This window comes from Poecilia reticulata, linkage group LG7 (genome assembly GCF_000633615.1).
Source record: "Poecilia reticulata strain Guanapo linkage group LG7, Guppy_female_1.0+MT, whole genome shotgun sequence".
Classification (NCBI taxonomy): domain Eukaryota; kingdom Metazoa; phylum Chordata; class Actinopteri; order Cyprinodontiformes; family Poeciliidae; genus Poecilia; species Poecilia reticulata.
In genome coordinates, this window is record NC_024337.1 from 9161157 (window position 1) to 9181334 (window position 20178).

Below are 20178 nucleotides of genomic sequence, written 5' to 3' on the forward strand. Positions count from 1 at the left end.
ACATATATATATGTATGTATATATATATATGTATAAAATGACAGAAGGTCATGTTGTACACTTAATTTCTGGACTGTAGAGCCTACGGTGTCATAAATCCATTTCTTTTTTATCAGTCATGGTGGCTCAGCCTGTGAAGACTCACACTGCCAGGGTTAGAAGTTCAAATCCCTCCATGCTTCAGCAATGCTTCACTCATGACATTAACACTGCTGCTGCAGCAAAGGGTCTGACTGGAACGGTTTGCGCTCGTAAAATGGTAATGGGGCCGGATTAAAAGGAAATAAACCAAACGGGAAGATAGTGCAGCTTGCATGCAAAAAAACTAGGAATTAAATAAATAAATAAATAAATAAATAAATAAAAGAGTACAATCGGATTTACAGTGAACAAAAGCTACGCTGGTTTACCCTCAAACGTTCCAGACTCTGTCTAAGCGCCCTCAACCCGTTACTTCACAGGCTGCGCACTCACAATCACATGGTTTTAAATCCCATTTCACACTGTGTTGTTCAGTCTTCTTCCCCCTTCGCTCCTCCGTTGCTCGCTGTCCCCGAGAAGTCCCAACAAAAGGCGGCGCAGGGGAGAATTTTCAAAAACCCCGTGTAACGAATCCGGCGGCGTTCCCAGCTGCCCTCGGCTCTGTCAAATAAATGGCTGCCGCTGCTGCTGAACAAATGCAGCCACTTCTGAACGCGGCTGTTAATGGAGCTCAGAGACGGCTGCTGGAAGCGCTCACGCCCCAAAGGGGGGAAAAAATGACTTCCCTCCTAAAGACAGTGTGAAAGTGTGAAGAGTCAAAATAAAGAAACACTTCAGTTAAGGAAAGGCTGAAGAGAAAGAGAGAGAGAGACCATATATTAAAGCCTGTAGAATAACACAAGAATTAAAGTGCATTATGCATCATTACAACAATGCCCAGGCATCGGCCTGGCAGCGGATTTCTGTTTGCGGATTCTGCTGATTGCCAAAGTCTTTGCACCCATGGGATCTATGGAGTTTAACTTTATGCATTCTTATGAAAATAAAAATCAGAAAAGCTGCAAACAACAGCAACCTAAATTATGGTTTATAATTCAGTTCAAACCTAAAGTAAATTACTAGTCAACTGTCCAATCCTAGCAGTTACACTTAAAAGTCACTGAATCTTCCCAAGTTTCCAGCTTGAGTCACTTTCAGACAAATCCTGATGGTTATTGTTCTGCAGTGACCTGCAGTGACCTCTCCACTGAGCGCGTGCAGCACGGGGCAGCAGCTGTTAGCAGCTGCAGCTGTCCTCCTCACCTGCACCTGCCTCTGGTTGCATGCCATTCTCTCAGATGTGCAGCTTCAACAACAACTTTGCAAGTGGATTTCAAGTTTCCGTTACTCTTAATATCATCATGTTAAATATTCAGTGCCTTGCAAAACGTATTCATACGTATTCTAATTATGTCAGTGTATCTAAAAACAGAAATATTTGACATGTCCTCTTTGCAAAATTGGTCAAACACAGCTGGATTAATCAGAGTCTATCTATTGACATCAATATTCAAGTCTTGCCACTAGTTTTTAACTGGATTTAGGCTTAGCCTTTGACTAGGCCATTTTTAAACTTGAAAATCTAAGCCATTAGACTGCAGCTATGGTTGTTTATTTGTTAACAAGTTTATTACTGGATTTCTCTTTCCTGCTGAACAAAAGCAGACCCAAAGAATGATGCTGCCACCACCATGCTTCACCTTGGTGATTGAGGATGAATCACCAAGGTGTTGGTTTTCGGACACATACGGTGTTTTCAGTGTAAGCCATGAAGTTTCATTCTGATCTCATCTGACCTCAATATCTTATTCAACACGTTTCATGTGTCCAACATGGTTTTTGTTTGTTCTCAAAACTCTCTGTTGCTGTAAACACACACAGACTGACTGCATTTACCGACTAGAGACTTCCTGAAAGCATTTGGCTGCATTTGTTTTTTTCTTTAGTATCTTCAGAATGAAGGGGGGCAAACTTTTCAAAACTTTACAATCATAATTAATAATGAAAATAAAGTTAATCATTTTTAGCTTTACAAGAAAACACAGAAAAGGAAAACAAAGTTTTGAATTACACTAAAGCGGTAAACACACAGGGCCTGAGTGTTTTCTTTTATACAAATAAATACTAAAACCCCACAAACCCCGACAAACCCCTCAGAATCAATAGTCAGACAATAGTCTGCTATTAATAACAGTGCCTCTTTTGTGACAGTGGTTCATCATTTCAGTCGCATGATGATTTCACTGATACAGACTCATCTTATTCACCACCGGCTTCAAATGTGGACAGACATATTTGTTGCTGATAAACTCATGGATTACTTTTTTCCACTCCACACTTTACTCTTTGTTCTCTAAAAACCCTTTAACTGTAAGCATCTATTTTCATTTTTAGACACTTTCCTTATCTAAACTCAATCTTCTGTGGTATTTTAAAAACTCACCCAACCATATGTTCAAAAAGCTGCTAATGAGAAACAAACAGGAGACAAATGTTAAGATAAAGTAGCGGAGCACAGAAACAATTTAGCTCCTCGACTATACGGTAATGATTTATGTGAAACATTTGAGTTCACTTCATCGTTATAAAACGCTACTCCGTTTCTCTAATGATTTAAGTATGTCTCCAGGATATAGAAAAAAAAAGGGTAGTAGTTTTCCTGTTCCTGTTATGTGTGGATGCCTTTTTCATGTGAATTGGACCTAAAAGGTGTGAGGAGCAGCTTTCGGCAGCAGAGGTTCCCCAGCCTCGCTGCAAAGCTCTCAGCGGGGAGCGTGAATTTGTTACGCTTGAACTGTATGGAAACCATTCCTGTCAGAATGTTCATCCGTTCCAAAGCGTAAACTCGCCGCCACAGCATGCCCCCCCGCAGTATAAAGCTGCTGCATTTATCTCAACTTCCCAAGAATTATTCTGTCACTCAAATCACTTTGGAATGAAAGACGCTCATCAAGGAAACCTCTTTTTTTTATTTTGTGCAGGGCAATTCCGAGAAGATAATGACTAAAGCCTCCTGATGACAACGTAGGGGGGGGGGGATCCTACAAGTTCAGGAAACAAATGTTTTTCAGACAGACAGCCCACTTTACTTTCAGTGCCAGTGTAATGTCAAGCAATTACACATGTGACGGTGTAACATACATGACCCAAAACAACGACATCTTTGGCCTGCAGCTGGTTAAACGACATGGCATGAAATAAGATTAGCGCTGCTATAGGCTAATCCTATATTCTGTGTCAGAAACAGTCCTACACGTTTCTAAAACATTCTGAAGCGGAGGTGTGTGTCTGCTGTCGGGGAAGCGCGATGAAAGCAACAAGCTTAAAAGATGTAAAGATATATATTTTTTTTTTAAATAAAAAAGCTGCAAATTTAGGTCAATGTGAAGACTCACCTGTGTCGCAGGTTTTTTCATTGTGTCATAGTTGCACACAAACTAGATGGCCTCATACACAACGATGTCTACAAATGAGTGTTAGAAAAGAAATAGTGCAGGTTTGATTGGAATACTTTTTTTTATCTGCTCCATCAGAGGATAAAGTTGAAATTTTATTTCCAGAATCATGATGCAACGAGCCCATGTTCTATTTTGTGATTTTGTGACTAGAAGATTGTTGCTCGGTATTTTAAAAGTGTTTATGCCTCAGATGTTTAGTTTGGTTTCTGTTTGCAATGACAGCGAAGAGCTCACAATTCTGAACTTTTCAAGTCAAAATCTCTGCTACTATTACTTTGGAGGATAAAGAACCTTCCTGTGAGTCAAAAGATCAAAATGTTTTCATCCGAACACGACTTTGACTTTGAGAGTCTCGTCTTCTCTGTTCGTTGTGGTTTTAAACGACACCACTACTGCAGCAGAACACTGAAATGTAATCGAGCATTAAACGTCTTGGATGGCCAGGAGAAAAGAAATTACGGTTCTTATCAGTAGCATCAACTGCAGGAGGCAAAAAGGAGAGCGACGTAAATGGAGGTTATCTTGTTATTGACCACTCAAAGCTCTTTACATCGAAAGCGTCGTCCATCCAGCTGAGCATCTTATCCTATGTACAACACTCCTTTTTCTCCCTGATCCATCAGAGAGGCCGGTGGACTCAGTGTTCTCGCCCAATGCCCTTTGACACGTGGACTGGAGAAGCTGGAGATCAAACCGGTGACATATCGACAAGAGAACAACCTGCTGCACCTCAGGAGCTACTGCAACTTTAATCTCTCCTCGTTCTCCTCTCCTTGTTTTAAACGAGAATGAAAGCAAAAAAACCAAAAAAAAACACTGCCTTCTCAGATGGACTTAATCAAGAATAAAAGCATATTCACTCGGGACCTGACCTCTCTCAGCTGACCCACATTAGACAAGAACCATCAGCGTGCTCACCCAGAAGACGGTGGTTAACTTCAGAGCGTTGACCTATATGTATTGTAAGTGAATTTTCTGTGCACTGATCTGTATCCAGGCTTGAAAATACTATATAATGTGCTCACCATCTGAGCTCTTGGAATACCTGGCAAAAAGCAGGAGAAAAAAAGAAAAAAAGCTTGAGCCGGGGTAGAAAAATAGTTGCGTAATCCGTTTTTCCAGTAAGCGCCGGATAGTACACGGAATGCTAACTCTTCAACACACGCGTTCAAGCTCAGGAAACTTTGTGTTGCAAATCTGGACAGAGAAGTCGATGTAAAAAAAAAGGTATAAAAAAATGCAGCATCAGCAATAACAGGCAAATCTGGGCACATCTAAACTTACAATTACACAATTACAATTATACTTATTTTTGCATCAAGTGAGTCTAACCAAATCACTAAAATTTATTTATTAACTTGTAATCATTACAGAAAATGGCTCATAACTTTTTTTTAATTTGCAGACACATACACCATTAACGGCTTTGAAGGGGTTACATCATCTGTTTTTTTGCTATTTTCCCGCATGGAAACGGATGCAATATTAATTTGCCCGCGTATGTTACGTAAAACTTGCCAGCAGCACACTTCAGCATGCGTTATTTTATACGCTTGTTAAGATGGATGAGAATGACAAGGACGTAAACATAAAATTCACCAAAGCAAATATTACAAGTACAAGTATTCGCACCTCTTATGCTTTGATTTCATTTCGTTTATCATTTTGTCAGATCACAAGCAGGCACTGTGGAGTATTTCACCGGCTGTAGAGACCTGCAGCTCTGGTAGGTAGATTTGGTGAATGCCACGAATCTGGTTGTTACCAAAAAGAGTCAAAAGGAGCAATGCTGTTGCAGGAGGTGTTCTCATCAGATGAAACCAAAACTGAATGTTTTCTGCTACATACATTCTATTGTGGTAAACCAACATTAGACAGCCACCATCTCAACTATGAGGTAGGGAGGTTGCAGATGAATGGAGTTAAATATGGGCCAAAAATGGAGGATAATCTGTTCTCCTTTTTATTCTTCTGTGGGACCATAAAGGGCATAATTTCTATTCTATTCTTCCACTTTACACTCACTTTGCGTTAGTCAATCAAATAAAATTCATTGCGGTTCGTAGACGTAACATGACAAAGAGTGGAAAAGTTCACGGCAGGTGAATACTTTTTGTAGCTGCTGGCTTAAAGCGTTCCCCTAAGACATTCCTGTCCCTCTTCGCCATCGCTTTGTGTCACCAAAAGCATCGGAAAACCCTGACTGCTTAACATAAATGTGTGAAAAATCGGAGTAAAGCTCCAGAGAATCAGCCTCAGTTTGTCGTTTTCTTTTTTCCTCCATCTGGCCCTCAAACGCATCCCTCCCATGAAAATTAAACCAGACAAATTGCTGCACGTACTTATTTTAAGCATTTAATTGCGCAACTTGACCCTCAAACAGAAGGAGAAAACGTGTCTGGGCAGACGCTGACGTTTGTCTCTTCTCTAAACGTCTTCTCAGACAAACGCTGACTGAAAACGTCCCCCAGACATGTTCACGCCACACCGACTTTGCCTTAACCTTCCTTCACCCAGAGACGTCTACTTAGGCACAAGTTTCTTCTCCCAGCAAAGCTCTGCTCTACATTCAGACGGCCAGCCACAGCCGCCACTGGGTGTCTGCCAGTACAACCAGCCACAGACTCTGCTGCTGGCCACTGGAGCTGGTGAGGGTTACTTTGCTCAAGGGCACCTTGAGCAGCTGCTGTTTGGGGTGCCAAGTGGTCTCATTACGGCCTCAACCCTAAAGCCAGCTTCATGTGTGTGTTTTTGTGGGCATAAACCCGCGGCTCTTTGCTCTTTGCGGCTCTTTGCACGACAAACCCCTCAGAATCAATAGTCAGACACCAACGTCACAAAGAGAACAAAGAAGAGATTTAGAGAAGGAAAGTGGACAGACAACACGGGCAAAGAGAGAAACAGAGGGAGGGAAGAGCAAAGGGAAGCACTTGAGAAAAGCACGAAGGGCAAAAACGGGAGGAAAGCAGTCCCAGCACTCTGGCGTGTGCAGATATTATTCATAGAGAAGATATGAATGCACCCTCAAGTGCGATCCAGAGCCACCTGAGAATACACAAACGCAAGTGATGCACAAAAACCTATACACACACACACGGCAAAAAAAAATCTATCTGCTACAGGAAAACACTGCTCAGAAACACAAATAAATAAAGCATGCCCATGTCTGCAAATAACACGGAGCGCGCAACCCTACACAACGCAGACACACACACAGGGAGGAAGTACTGTAAGCAATGAAATAAAAGAAAAAGAAGCAGAGAAATGTTGCGAGGAGACAGAACAGAAGGAGTCGGGAATATGTAGTTTAAAGAAACAGCCAGCGAGAGTTACTGTATGAGAGGATTACAGGCAGAGGCCGAGGGAGAGAGGGATAATCAGAGGAGAGAGGGATTAAACAGGCGAACACTCAGAGAGAAAGAGAAAATAGGTGAGGTGAGGTTTTTTGATGCCCTTAGTAATGCTCATAAAATTGCAATTCTCTACATTTTACTAATTTTCTAACATCTCAAATCTTATTACACGAACCAGCAGACATGGATTAAGCCTGTGTGAGTTTACAAAACTAAAATAACTGATGTTTGTCAAACAGCAGGAGGAGTGTGTTATGCTGCTAATCTAATTAAAACTATGATCAGAGAAATAAGCATTTAAGGTTATAGTTAAAACAGATGAATTAGAAGTTTGATAAAAAATGAAGATAAAACTTTGATCCACTGAAGAACAAATCTTCTATGGCATTCAGCACACACTAGAATGTTGATGCTTTGCATGGACACAAAAACGGGCAACTTTTCATAATCTTCTCCAATTGGACATTTAAATTACAAGTTTGAAAATGTAAAGAAATATAAAGTCATTTTAAAACAAGCCATACAAACTGATAAAGGCAAAACACAACTCTGTGGCATTTTTGAGCGGAAACAACAGAAGAATTGCATTAAACTAAGAGTAAAATTGGTAACACTTTATTTGAAGGAGGGTGAATAAGACTGTCATGACACTGTCATAAACATGACATAACATCTGTCATGAACATGAATAAGCCTTCATGAATATATATGACTGTTGTCATAAAGTGTCATTCGGTAAATTATGACACTTTTAATACAAAGTTGACATTATTCAAAATGTCCTTGTTATGACAACTTGACATTAACCAAGAAATCATTACTGATATAAATTTGTTATGAAAGTATTACTGATTGCACTTTAAAATATAGGTAACTTTATGTTATTAAAGGTCTATCTTGATGACGTGCAGGTAATTTATCACAGACAGAGCAATGAACTCAGTTAAGCATTGATATTAAACAAGAACAAATTATGAAGAAGATGAAGCACCTCTGGATATCCACAAAGGGATTTTATTTTTATCACGACTCTCACTGCTCTATTAGGTCCAAACTGTGTTATTTAGTGGAATGAGCAAAATCTGACAGAAACATGCTTTACAAAAACTTCTTCAAGTACGTTTCCCTTTTCCACTCTTGAAATAACAAAATTGCTCAAAACGTGTTCAATTTTTACATTTCTGCATTTGGAAATCAAGCCATCATTCACTTGCAGTGTTGTTCACAGAAGTAAGCTACAGCCAGGGGCCCTTCTTCTGTGCTCCAGTGTGAAAAGTATCCCAGGTGGGATGAAAATAAGACAAAAACGTAGGGAGCAAAATGCAGTAAGTCAAGGCCTATGAAAAAAAACACACATGTAAAAAAAAAGGTCAGGAAAGAGGGGGTAATAGATACATTAAAACAGAGAAACTTAGCTCTACAAATGCAGTGAAAGACAGAAAAAGGCAAGCGGAAGTGAGTCGTGAGCTGGGAGCCGACATGGAGACACAGATAACACACAGCAAACAATGAAAGTGACAGCTTTGCTCTGACAGTGACTCTGGCTGACTGTTGTTTCATTATAATCTCATAACTGTCACATCCTGGAGCGGCGGAGAAGGAGAGGAGGAATAGAAAAGGGTGAGGGAGGAAGGGAGTGAGGGAGGGCTTAATGGCTTCATAGAGGAGGAAAAACAGACTGAAAATGGAAATGGATCAACATGTGGCTCGTCTGACCTCTGGAAGAGGCGGATGGAAGCAAAGGCTGACGAATGTAAGTAAAGGTAAATGATGGAGACGTACTAAAGCATCTTGATCGAGACCCATCTCTATCTGACCATAAGCTCAGAGAGCGAGATGGTAAGGAGGAGCAGCAGTAGACGCTCTGTGTGCTAAAATGTTTGCTAAGCTCTACTAAAACTATATGTTTTGCATAGACGAGATCTTTTTGAAAACATGTATTTGTTGTGAAACAAAGGAGGAGTAAGGCCTGGCTGCTGCAGGCATAGGGAAGGACCTCTGCTGCCCTATTTTAAAATTTATTTTGTGTGCCAGAAACCTTTTTAGAGTGAAATGAGAAACTGTTAAAGAGGGTTTTTTTCCTTAACTGTCACTTTCTGACAGCAGTAGAAGAGACACGTGACCCTGACTATCAGCTGAGTCGACTACAGAGGAAGTACTGTACAACCAACATCGTCTAATTGCAAGTGTTGTTTTTCATTTCTCCTCACAATTTCTATGATAGAGATGCTTTGCCATCCTCTTGTTCGTGAGTTTAAGTTTTGAAGTGGATTTTAAAACTCCGTGTTTGTTGAAGTTTTGTCCTCTGGTTTGAAGTGCCAGGAAATTTTTAATAGAAATCCAGTAAAATCCTTATGAAGTCCTTCTGAAACAACAGCAGCAGACTGAGTGCTGCTCAATTGCCAAACTGGGTTGTATAAACTATTGTTCCACAAGGGATTTAAAAAAAAATCTTAATATTGACTTTTTTTTTTCCTAACTGAAATAGATTAACACAAATGAAGTTTTGCTTGGTTTTATATTCAGTGTGAGATTGCTGGCCCTAAAAATGATGAATTCATTTTAAGGCTTATTACACATTTTGGAGTTAATCACCACTCTGCTTCATAATCATTGTAATTTATGTATAAACTCATCTGCTTTCACAAAGTCATTCTATCTTCATCTTTTCTCACTCTGCTACTTGGATGATTAGTGAAGCAACTTCTACTAAACCTATTTACACACTCACTTATCTACTAAGACTGTCTACTTTCTCGCTAAAACTCGTTCACCGTCACTCACTCCCAAGTAATGAATCCCAAAAAAACCCCTCATATTTCATTCTCTCTCATTCACTTTCATTATGCTTTCCGCCGCTTTCTCATCCTCTCACACAGTATTTTCCTCGTTTAGTCGTGCAAAATGACACCAGAGTAAATATTAATCAACTGACATCTAAGCAAATGAAGCTCTTTTTTTTTAAATAAAAAAAAACTTTAAAAAAACTGTGTTAGTAGGATAGCAGGTCACACACAATCCCATGCAACCTCTCCGCTGAGCAGAACGCAAACAGAAAAACAATCACATCCTCAAAGCATGAATGTTGCTCTCCTTTTAATTTTCTGGAGCTTATTTGGTCTCCAAGGCTTTGATCACTGACAGCAGAGGATCTGTGAAGCTTTAGAGCTAAACCCAATAAGAGCAAAGGAAAGCTTCTTTAAAGGCACATTAAAGAAAAACAGATTTGAATAATAAAAAAAAACGTCCTGTTTGGTGGTGGTACATTTAAGCAGCTTGAAACTATTCATTCTCATGATATGACTGCGTTAAAAGTAAGTGAAGTCATAAAGGTTGTTGCCTTCGCAATGTTTTCTGAGCTGTATCATTCAAGCAGCAAACACATTACAATACTAAATTCAATGATAGTCAATTATAGATATTTGACCAATAAAGGCACTTAAATCTGCCAGGTAGAACTTTGTCATTTTATGCTATTATTTTAGCTTTTACAGTTTCTTTATTCAAATGAAATAGTTATAAGGCAATTTGGGCCACATTTTTTTCTCAGATCTAATCAATTAATTGTGTTTGCAGAGCAGTGAAATTGATCACTGCTTGTAAACACACAGCTCCATCCATTTCTCCATAAAAATTGGACATCCAAGTAGAAATTAAACAGCATTCAGATCACATGCAACACTGCAAACAAATTTGGAATGTCTAACACATAATTGTAATCTGGTATCACACATTGAAGAGTTGCAATATTTCCTACTAAAATAAGTTTTGATCACAGACAATAAAATCCTCGCCATGAGTCACAAAGAGCGATTAACTGTGTTTCCAGATAGAGTGACAGTCAGTCTTTATGAATTTGCATGACTTCATGCAAATCTTGCTAAAACAATTACCTTCTTCACTCTCTATAGCCCATCTAATGTTACTGTTAGAATCTGCAAACACAAAAGCTACTCTGGTCAGAACAAAAACAATTTTAACACCCATATAAAAAAAATGCTTAAAATTAACTATTACTATTGGTGGCCTCAGAATGGAAACCATTGCTTTTTCTGTTTGCCACAGTTTGAGTTGTTTATGTATTGTAGTGTCTGTGTATTTCTGCAAGTTTAGTAAGGCAGCTATTTTGTACTTAGCAATTCCAGATTTTGGACGATTAAAACCAAATTAACCTAAATGTTTTACTGTTTTTACAGAAAGCCTGTAAAACAAAGAAAGTTAAAGTAATATAAACCAAATGATTTGAGACACTCTGGCCAACTTTTGACGTATTTTGGGTAAAACCAATATTTATTAAAGATTAGGCTTTATTTCCTTACTGAATTAAGGGTTTAATTTCTTAAAATTGCTTAAGTGTGAGATTATTCTATTTCAAAACAAACAAACAAAAATACAAAAGTAGATAAAATACATTTATTTTACTGTCTGAATAGTGGATGGAGTTGCAATATATTTTTTCTGTTGGTTTACCAACAGAAAAAATGGTAACCAACATGTAATTTCAAGAGGGGTTTAAAAATGCCAGCTTGTGCTTTTACTAAAAGCATTTTCTTCAAGAGAAACTCAAAAGGTAACCCCCTCATTCTCCAGCTTTAGCATTTATCTTTTACTCCCAACCTTGCATAGCTGAAGTTCTTATCTTCACACTATTTTCTTTGCTGGATAAAGCTCTAGGGGCATCTAAATGAGCTTAACACACACACAGACACACACACAATTTCCAGTCCACATTTGCCACACATTTTCCCTTCACGGTCTCTTACCTGTGACAGTGATCAGCATGGGAGCAACCAGGGGCCTGTTGTTATCCAGTTTTCGGCTCAGTCGAATCTCTCCGCTGGTGTGATTCAGGAGCAGAAGGTGAAGCTCATTGCCCCTGTCGATGGTGTAATACAGCCTGTCAGACACATCAGGGTCATGGGCTGGTACTCTGCCAATCACCCCACTGGGGAAACTGTTGGACCGATTGGAAACAAAGTTGTTGAAAATGATTTGAAAGTCCTGCAGGGTTGGCCGATTGTCGTTCTGGTCCACCAAACGGATTCTGACGGTAGCCCTGCTCACTAGAGGTGCTGATGTGGCCTGGACTACAATGACGTATTCATTGCGAGCCTCATAGTCAAGATCAATGAGTGAGGTGAGCTCTCCTGAAAAGATGTCCATCTGAAAGATCTCAGGGATATTGCCCTCAACAATTTGGTACATGATCTGAGCATTAGCACCTTCATCCGGGTCAGTGGCAGTAATCTGGGCTACCACAGACCCCACAGCGCTATTTTCCTTAACCAAAACCTCAAAATCATCAGCAGGGAAGACAGGAGCATTGTCATTTACGTCAAGAACTGTCACCTGGATGTGGACAGGTGTTCTTTGAGGGGGCACCCCACGATCCACGGCATAGGCTGTGAGCTCGTAAAATGGCACACTCTCCCGATCCAAACGGCGAACAGTTCGTACAATGCCAGAAGTGGGTTCAATGGTAAAATCTCCATCTCCATCCTCACCATTTTGAAACGTGTACTGAACCCGGCCATTGGCGTGTGCGTCACGGTCAGTGGCCGAGATCTGCAGGACACTAGTGAAGGGGGGAGCATCTTCACTCACTGTCCCCTGATATCTGGGACTGAGGAACTGAGGTGCATTGTCATTCACGTCATTCACGTTCACTTCAACATATGTTGTGTCAGATTTCTGTGGTATGCCATTGTCTTTTGCTGTGATAGCTAAAGTGTAGGTCATTTGGTCCTCATAGTCAAGCTCTGCCTGGAGTGTGATCGCTCCTGTTGCCGGATCGATGCGGAACTGGGGGATGTTGTCTTCAAGAAAGTACGTGATCCGAGCATTTTCTCCTACATCATCATCCGTAGCACTAATCACAACCACTGTACTTCCTGGTGGCCTGTCCTCATTCACGCTGACAGAGTAATGGGCACTCTGGAAAACAGGTCGGTGTGTGTTGGCATCAGTAATGTTTATGTGCACCTGGCAAGTGTCATGGAGTGTTTGATCTGAGGCGGCAACAGTTAGGACGTAACGACGCTCCTGTTTATAGTCCAGTGGTAGAGCTAAGGAGAGAAGCCCCGCTCCTCCTGCTGTGCTGATAGCAAAACGGTTTCTGGTGTTTCCGCCTGTGATCTGATAAGTCACTGCACTGTTTACATCTCTGTCCACAGCCGTGACAGTCACTACACTGGTGCCAACAGCAGCATCCTCATTCAGGCGGGAATAATACTCCTTTTGGAGGAACTCGGGGCGATTGTCATTAACATCCATGACTGTAATGGTGACACTCGCTGTAGCAGAGAGAGGTGGCATGCCATAATCTCTGGCCTCCACACCAAAGAAATAGTGTTCCACAGACTCCCTGTCGAGAATCGAGCTGACAGTGACCCAGCCCGTTGCGGAGTTGATGACAAAGGGTGTGTCTGAGCCAGTCTCAGTCAGCCTGTACTCCAGCCGAGAATTGTCAGCTGTATCTGTATCTATAGCTTGGATGTGGAGGATTGAACTACCAACTGGGGCACTCTCAAGTACAGATGCTTGGAATGGTGTGGATACAAAGATAGGAGGGTTATCATTGACATCGGTCACCTGCACACTCACAATTCCAGTATTGTTGGAGAGAGGTGGCCGGCCATTGTCCTGAGCGCGAACACGGAGCGTATACTCCCGCTCAGATTCATAGTCCAGGTTTGCCACCACCTGAATTTCACCTGTTACGCTATCAATGGAAAACTGTCCACGGCTATTACCACTGATGATATTGTAGTGAACAGCAGCATTGCTGTCCTTGTCCCTGTCTGTAGCGCTCACACGTAGGATCTCAGAGTGAGGTCGAACATCCTCCTTCACTGCCACCACATAGCGCTTTTCGCTGAACTGTGGCACATTGTCATTTTCATCCAGAACGGTTATAAAAACTTTGACGGTGGCAGAGCGTGGACCTGGATCCTTCCCCTGGTCACTGGCCTCCACCTGAAGAGTGTAATGTTCATTTGTTTCCCTGTCCACAGATCCTCTGGTTGTAATTAGTCCTGAACGTGGGTCAATCTCGAAAGCAGCTCGTGCTATTGCAGCGGAGTCACCGATAAACCGGTAACGGATATTGGCGTTGGACGGGGAGTCTGAATCTGTTGCTCTCAACTGTAAAATTGGATAACCTTCTTCCACGTTCTCCCTAATTGTCTCTCTGTACTCTGACTGTTCAAATATAGGCGAATGATCGTTGCGGTCTGAAACAGTAATGGCTACCATTGTGGTCCCAGAGTGCCGAGGGGATCCGTGATCTGTCGCTGTGACCCGGAAATAATGCAGATCCATATGTTCTCTGTCCAGAATCTGAGTGCTGGTGATGAGGCCTGTGTCTGGATGGATGTGAAAATAGTCAGATGATCGACTGTTCATCAGTGGGGCCATTGTGTAGCTCACCCGGCCTGCATCACCTCCATCAGGGTCTGTGGCTGACATTATAATGACGGAGGTGCCTGGCGGCTGGTTCTCTGCCACCTGGACTTGGTAGTTATACAGTGAGAAATGAGGGTGTCTATTGGCTGCGCGTCTGGATCGAGACCATGGCATCAAAATCCTCCTCGCCTTTTCTCCCTGAGAGCTATCATCATCTGCCACTATTATCAGGCGTTCCAGGCTCCTCTCTCCCCTTGAAGTGTGTCTTTTCTCCCACTCAACCTCATCCCCCTCAGCTCCCTGGTGGCTTTCATCTGCTTGGGTTTCTCTCTTCCCTCTATTGCGATCAAACTGTGTGATGGTTGAGGTGCTGCTGCCCCTATACCGACCCATCCCTGCCTCTGCCTCACTTTCTTCCTGGCCGGCCTTTGTTACTCCCTTTACCCTTTCCTTCTCCCACACCTCCTCTTCCTCTTCTGCAAGTGGTTCCTTGCCTCCCGTCAGCCTCGTCTCGCCCTCCCCCACCTGTAATTTTCCTCCCCAAACAGCATCAGCAACAGCAGCGGACCCCTCCAAGCCCTCTCCCTCCCTTTCAGCACTCCTCTCTCTTTCTTCTCCAGTCCCCATCTGCTGCCTATCTGACTGTCTGACACCTTCGGGCTCTAATGGCTCTTGATCACTAGATTTTAATTGCATATGTGTGCCTTCACCTCGCTCAGTAGCTGAGCAGTCATTGGAAATACTCTCAGCGCACCCAAGATCCCCTTGTTGCATCTCGCTGTGCCACGAGGATTTTCCACTATCAGATTCCTGACCATGCCCATTACTCTCGTTACTTTCTTTCTTTTCATTGTTGTTATTGCTGTTAGTGTTGAATCTGCTCCACAAAAGCACATGCAGAGCTTCTTTTGGTGCCGAAACGACCTCCTCTGCAGAGGATGAGTGAAGCATGGTTACATCCTGCTGAGTTGTTGTATTAACTTGCGAGGAAAACAAGACGTTCTTTACTACTGGGTGATTAGGCTGCATAGGGAGAAAGGGATTATCTTCAGCAGCAGAGTAAGACGTGGCAGACACAGCACAAGGAGATGTAACTGGAAACTTAGCGGGCAAGAAAAGGCCTGAGTCACCAGTAGACTCAGCCTCTGACGTTTCCCTCACCCTTAGAGCACACACTTGGAGCTTTTCAGCTTGTTTAACTCTCACTGAAAAATGATCTACATCTGTCTGAATGAGTGGCGTAATGGCTCTTTTGTTGGGTAAAACCTGTCGGCCACGCATCTCTGCAATGCTGTTGAGTGCAAATTGGATGAGGAGATTCATCTGAGCCATGCCTCCCATGGGGGTCATAAAGAGAGCCGCCCCCATTTTTTTTCGGCCCAAACAGCTAAAGCAACCACCGGCAACCTCCCTCCTTCCTCCCTGGGTTTGACTGCTCTGCTGCCTGGATGCAGGCACTAATTTCCCCCGTGTCGGAGATGGAAAAACTAAATCATTATCCGGGTAATTAGACAAGTTAACGTGTTTGTTGACGTGGTCAACCCCTCCTCCTCTGAGATCATTTCCATCTGTACCATCACCCCTCCCTTCATCAGTAATTCTGGCAGGCTTGGGTTTTGTAAACCCACAACCAAAAAGGGAACTATCTAAGAAAGCCCCTCCTCTTGTCTTGGACCAAGCCACCTTTCCATCACCACCCCACTCTCTGCTGCTGTTTCGATTGATAACATTGTGCCTCCTTAAATAAGAACAATCACCAGCCCTCCTCCCCACACTAGCCGAGTTCCCCTTGGCTCCCCAAGCCATCCTGCTGCTGCTTTCCCTGTAAACTGGTTGCTGATTGCTTCTATAAATGCAGCCATTGTTGCAGAGATTAAAAGTTGGAAACTGACAGATGCAGTCCAGTTTTGTTGCTCTGACACAGTCTGAAATGCTACAAACTGTGTAACATCCGAAGATGTCATCTGAAGCGTCAGTATGAGGTAAACTGCATCCAGAAATAGGATGATTGCACCAGGAGGGAGTGGCTGTAAAGGAGCCAAGTAAAGGCTTGTTGGCTGAAAGGATGTGTTGCTTGTTAGGGATTAGACAGCGGACACGCCGTGGTGCTGAGAGTCTCTTCACCTCAGGAGCCCCTCTGCACACCTTTCCCCCTCTCCTCTCGCAACTTCCGGGTGAGCTGCGCGGTCCGGAGGCGTGCACAAAGGCTCTGTCAGCACCACGTTGGACGAGGTGTGGCCTCGGCGCCGACCACCGTTGCACGCACGTTTTAGTCCTTTGTACTGCCCTTTTCTTGCCGTTTTGAGCCGGCAAAGAAGTAAAGGCAGGTGAAGCGAGAGGTGAAACAACGCCCTGTCTCCCCATCTCGCCTCTCTCCACACCCTCTGCAGCGCCGAAGCCATCAGAGGTAGAGGTGCTCCTGGTGCTGGGGAGGCGATGAGTAAAAGGTGGTAGTAAAGGAGCCCGAGGGCGTTGTAATCCTCTCAGCCTCTCTTTCCGTGCCCCATCCAGTTGCTCTCCTCCCAGGGTCCCTCCTGCGCGCTGCGCTCCGGTGCATTCCTCTCTCTGTATCCGCACTACAGTCCACCTGCTCCAGCGGAGATCCCAGCTGCCCCTCGGTAATCCGCCTGCTTCCCCACACCGATGCTGCTGCTGCTGCTGGTTTACTTCACCGGCGACTCGGTAGCTGAGGGCAGAGGTCCTTCTGCTGGAAGCCCCTCCTGTGCTCACCGTCCCCGGGGTGAGGGCTAACAAAGGACCGAGGAGAAGCAGGTGGAGCGCCAGAGACGAGAGCAGGAGCGGGGTGAAGCCCGTTATAGGTGCAGCCATTTAGTCTCTTCCTTTCTCCGTATCCCTCCCCTCCTTTCTCCCTTCTCCACTTCAGACTATCCTCTACCTTTCTCTCCAGAGTGCGCGCTTCCACTTCCACTTCTCCACGTCTCCACCTTACTTCTCTCCACCCTCGTTCCGCTCCGGCTAGGTGGCCACTTCCAGGACCGCCAGCACCGCCCGACACCTTCCCCCAGGCTCCCCCGTCTCTCTGCCGGCCTGGAGAGTTGGCATCTACCCGCTGTGCTCCGTGGAGCTGGAGGCGTGAGCGTTAGGATCGGCGCGGCGGCGGCAGCATCTCTCCTCTTGTTCATTCACATCCAACATGGCTCACACACTCACACTGACTGGCGGGCTGGCTCACACACTGTCTCTCAGCGTGTGTGTGTGTGTGTGTGTGTGTGTGTGTGTGTGTGTGTGTGTGTGTGTGTGTGTGTGTGTGTGTGTGTGAGAGAGAGAGAGAGATAGAGTGAGAGAGAGGCAGTATGAATGTGTAGCATCCATCCACACACACCATCACGCTCTCCTCCATCTCTCCTCCCCTCCCCCTTTTGCTTGCATCTCCGCCGTCTCTCCCTCTCTCCTTTTTTCTCTTTAAATGCGCGGCTCCGGTAAGCAGGGCTGTTACACAGCACCCGCGGCGTCGCCACATCCCCTCAGCTGGAAAAGGAGGGGGAAGCGGTCCATATCTCACCCAATCACACCGTCATCACCTTGCATGAAGCATGACGGTCCTTACAGACAGCGCCCGCAGGACGGGCACTATCAACAAGAGCACAAACTTATGAGGTGATGAAAGGGAATCCTCTGAAACTTAAAGAGATGCAGACAAGCTAAAGAAGGACTGAGGCTGCCGTTTCAGATTGTTCAGATTTTCTTGCTTTGCGCACACCCTCACTGTGAGGTCAGCTCCGGTTATATCAGATTAAATCATGTAAAAGTGACGTAATCTGCTTGTTATTCCCATTACTACATCTCCCTCACAAGCAGGCATGGGTTACTGAAATTTCAGCTGTTACTTATATTTTCTGTAAGGTTGGGTATCCAAAGATGTCGCACTTAATATTAAACACCATATTTTGGTGTTTTACTAAAATATGGTGATATATGTATCAGCTGGGGTCGTTTTAAAGTGCTTTATAAATAAAGCTGGATTGGATTGTATTGGTTATATATATATTATATTCATTTATGTGTAGCATCCATCCACACACACACTTATTCATTTATTACAGTTCTGTGAAAAAGCTTCTGGTTCCTTATAAATATCTTCTGTTTTCTTTTTTTATTGCACATGTTTTAGGTTATCAATTACATCTTCCAAAAAGCATAATACATTATAAGGAAACAACAGAAAGGCAAAAATTTCCAGATGATGATAAAAGATTAATTTTATTTATTAAAGGGCAAGGGGTATCAACAGTGTCCCAGAAAGTTGAGTGGAAGAAAAAAAAAGTGGTATAGAAAAGATGGTACAGTCAACAGGGATCACCACAGCCTTGAAAGTATTGAAAAGCCCTTTCAAGATGGAGAGTCAAGATGGAGAGGTTCAGAATCTACGTTTCTTGTTTTCACATTAGTTATGATACCTGGAAACAGGTCATCTGTTGGTCTGTTCTGTTTCATCAAGTCCAAAGTCAGCAGAGTTAACGTGGCCCAAAGTTTTAGATCACTTCATGTTTCCATCCACCTTCAAGCTTTGAGGAGATTCTCTTTTAACAGTATTAGTATTTTTTTTTTGTGAGACAATGAAATAGTTTTATGTGAATAAAAACAATTTTTTGAATGTAAATACATAGCTACCTTCAATAAGCTGTGTGTTTGCTTCCCATTTTAATTGATGAATGAAACATGATAATGATTTTCTTATTTATTTGGAAAATATTTTGGCAATTTTGGATCTCCATCATAGCGTCTCCCCCAAAACCTAACATATGGGATTAGTGATGCGAATAATTACAGGCACATCCGCGCAAATCATCCCGGTTTAACACTAATTTGCACACGGCTAAATGGGCAGATCAATTTCCTGATACTTAGTTTTGGGGGCTGAAAAATAAAATCGCATTATGCAAATTTTTAAGCTTCAAATTTCCTCCAACATTGACTCACAGTCTCCCCATTCAGTACCAATTTATAATGCTGTCTGGGTGGTACACAGTTTCTAATGACGCGGCTCAAATTCAATATCAGGTTTTTTTTTCTCCCCATCACGGCTGATCGGAGGAGATACACAAGGCGGGGACGAGCAGCCCAGAGGAGCAGACAGAGCTGCGTCCACGGCCGGAGAGCTGCGTGACCGCGCGCCTGCACGTGCTCGCGCGCGTCCACTTGGTTTACTCTAGCCTAGGTCTTGAAGATACAATAACGAAGGGAAAGTGTCTCAAACTGTGAACGTGTTAAGTCACAAAGATTTACACAAATAGCAGATCAGGTGTTCACATTATTGCATTAACTGCAAAACAATGAGCTGAAGTGATCTGGGTAAACTTTGTTAAAATATCGGCTGGAACTGGCTGTTAAATGATAAAAGTAAGCTTACATCAAACGGGTGATGATAGATTACAGATTTTTACCACATTTTGCAATTTTTACATTTTGCCACATAAACACTCAGTGTATTTTGCCGGAATTGTAACCGATGGATCACCACTATGTCCTTCTGTGCCAACCGAGTTAATGCTTAGGTCGGTTTAAATCGTCTCAAAACTCAACTTTTGGTTATTTCCAACCCTTATTTGATATTTTCAGATGTGAGTGCAACAACCTGTTTGTAAGAACACATTGATGTAAACTACAAGTCTATCAGTTTTCATGTGAATGAAACCATTATAAAAATAAAAAAAAATTCCAGGTAGTTTATCTGGTTCCAGCAGATATGGACCATAGTGTTTCTTTGCCAGGTTAGTAAAACAGAATAAGCTGGCAGAGCCAAACAGACATTTGGAAAAAAAGAAAAGAAAAGAAAAAGAAGAATTAAAATGTTACCCTAAAGTTAAACCTTTTTTAATCTCTTAGTCCTATTCTTTGTATTAACCCTACTTCCTATTCTTTGTATTAACCCTGTCCATTTAAGGGTGTCTGTCTTTCTAGCCCTAAGAAAGTGATTGTTT

The 20178-nt window shown here is 42.8% G+C and overlaps 1 protein-coding gene across 3 annotated transcripts in view; it reads right to left on the reverse strand.

Annotated features, from left to right (window-relative positions):
• Positions 1-18054, reverse strand: part of celsr3 (cadherin, EGF LAG seven-pass G-type receptor 3) — a 108210-nt gene extending 90156 nt beyond the window's left edge. Inside the window, exon 1 of one of the 3 annotated variants that reach the window (XM_017305689.1) lies at positions 11596-18054. In XM_017305689.1, the coding sequence (XP_017161178.1) occupies positions 11596-17065 (5470 nt within the window). In that variant the 5' untranslated portion in view covers positions 17066-18054. The remainder of the gene's footprint in view (positions 1-11595) is intronic. The other 2 variants (XM_008413213.2, XM_008413214.2) reach the window with 2 other exon arrangements.
• Between the last annotated feature and the right edge of the window lie 2124 nt (positions 18055-20178).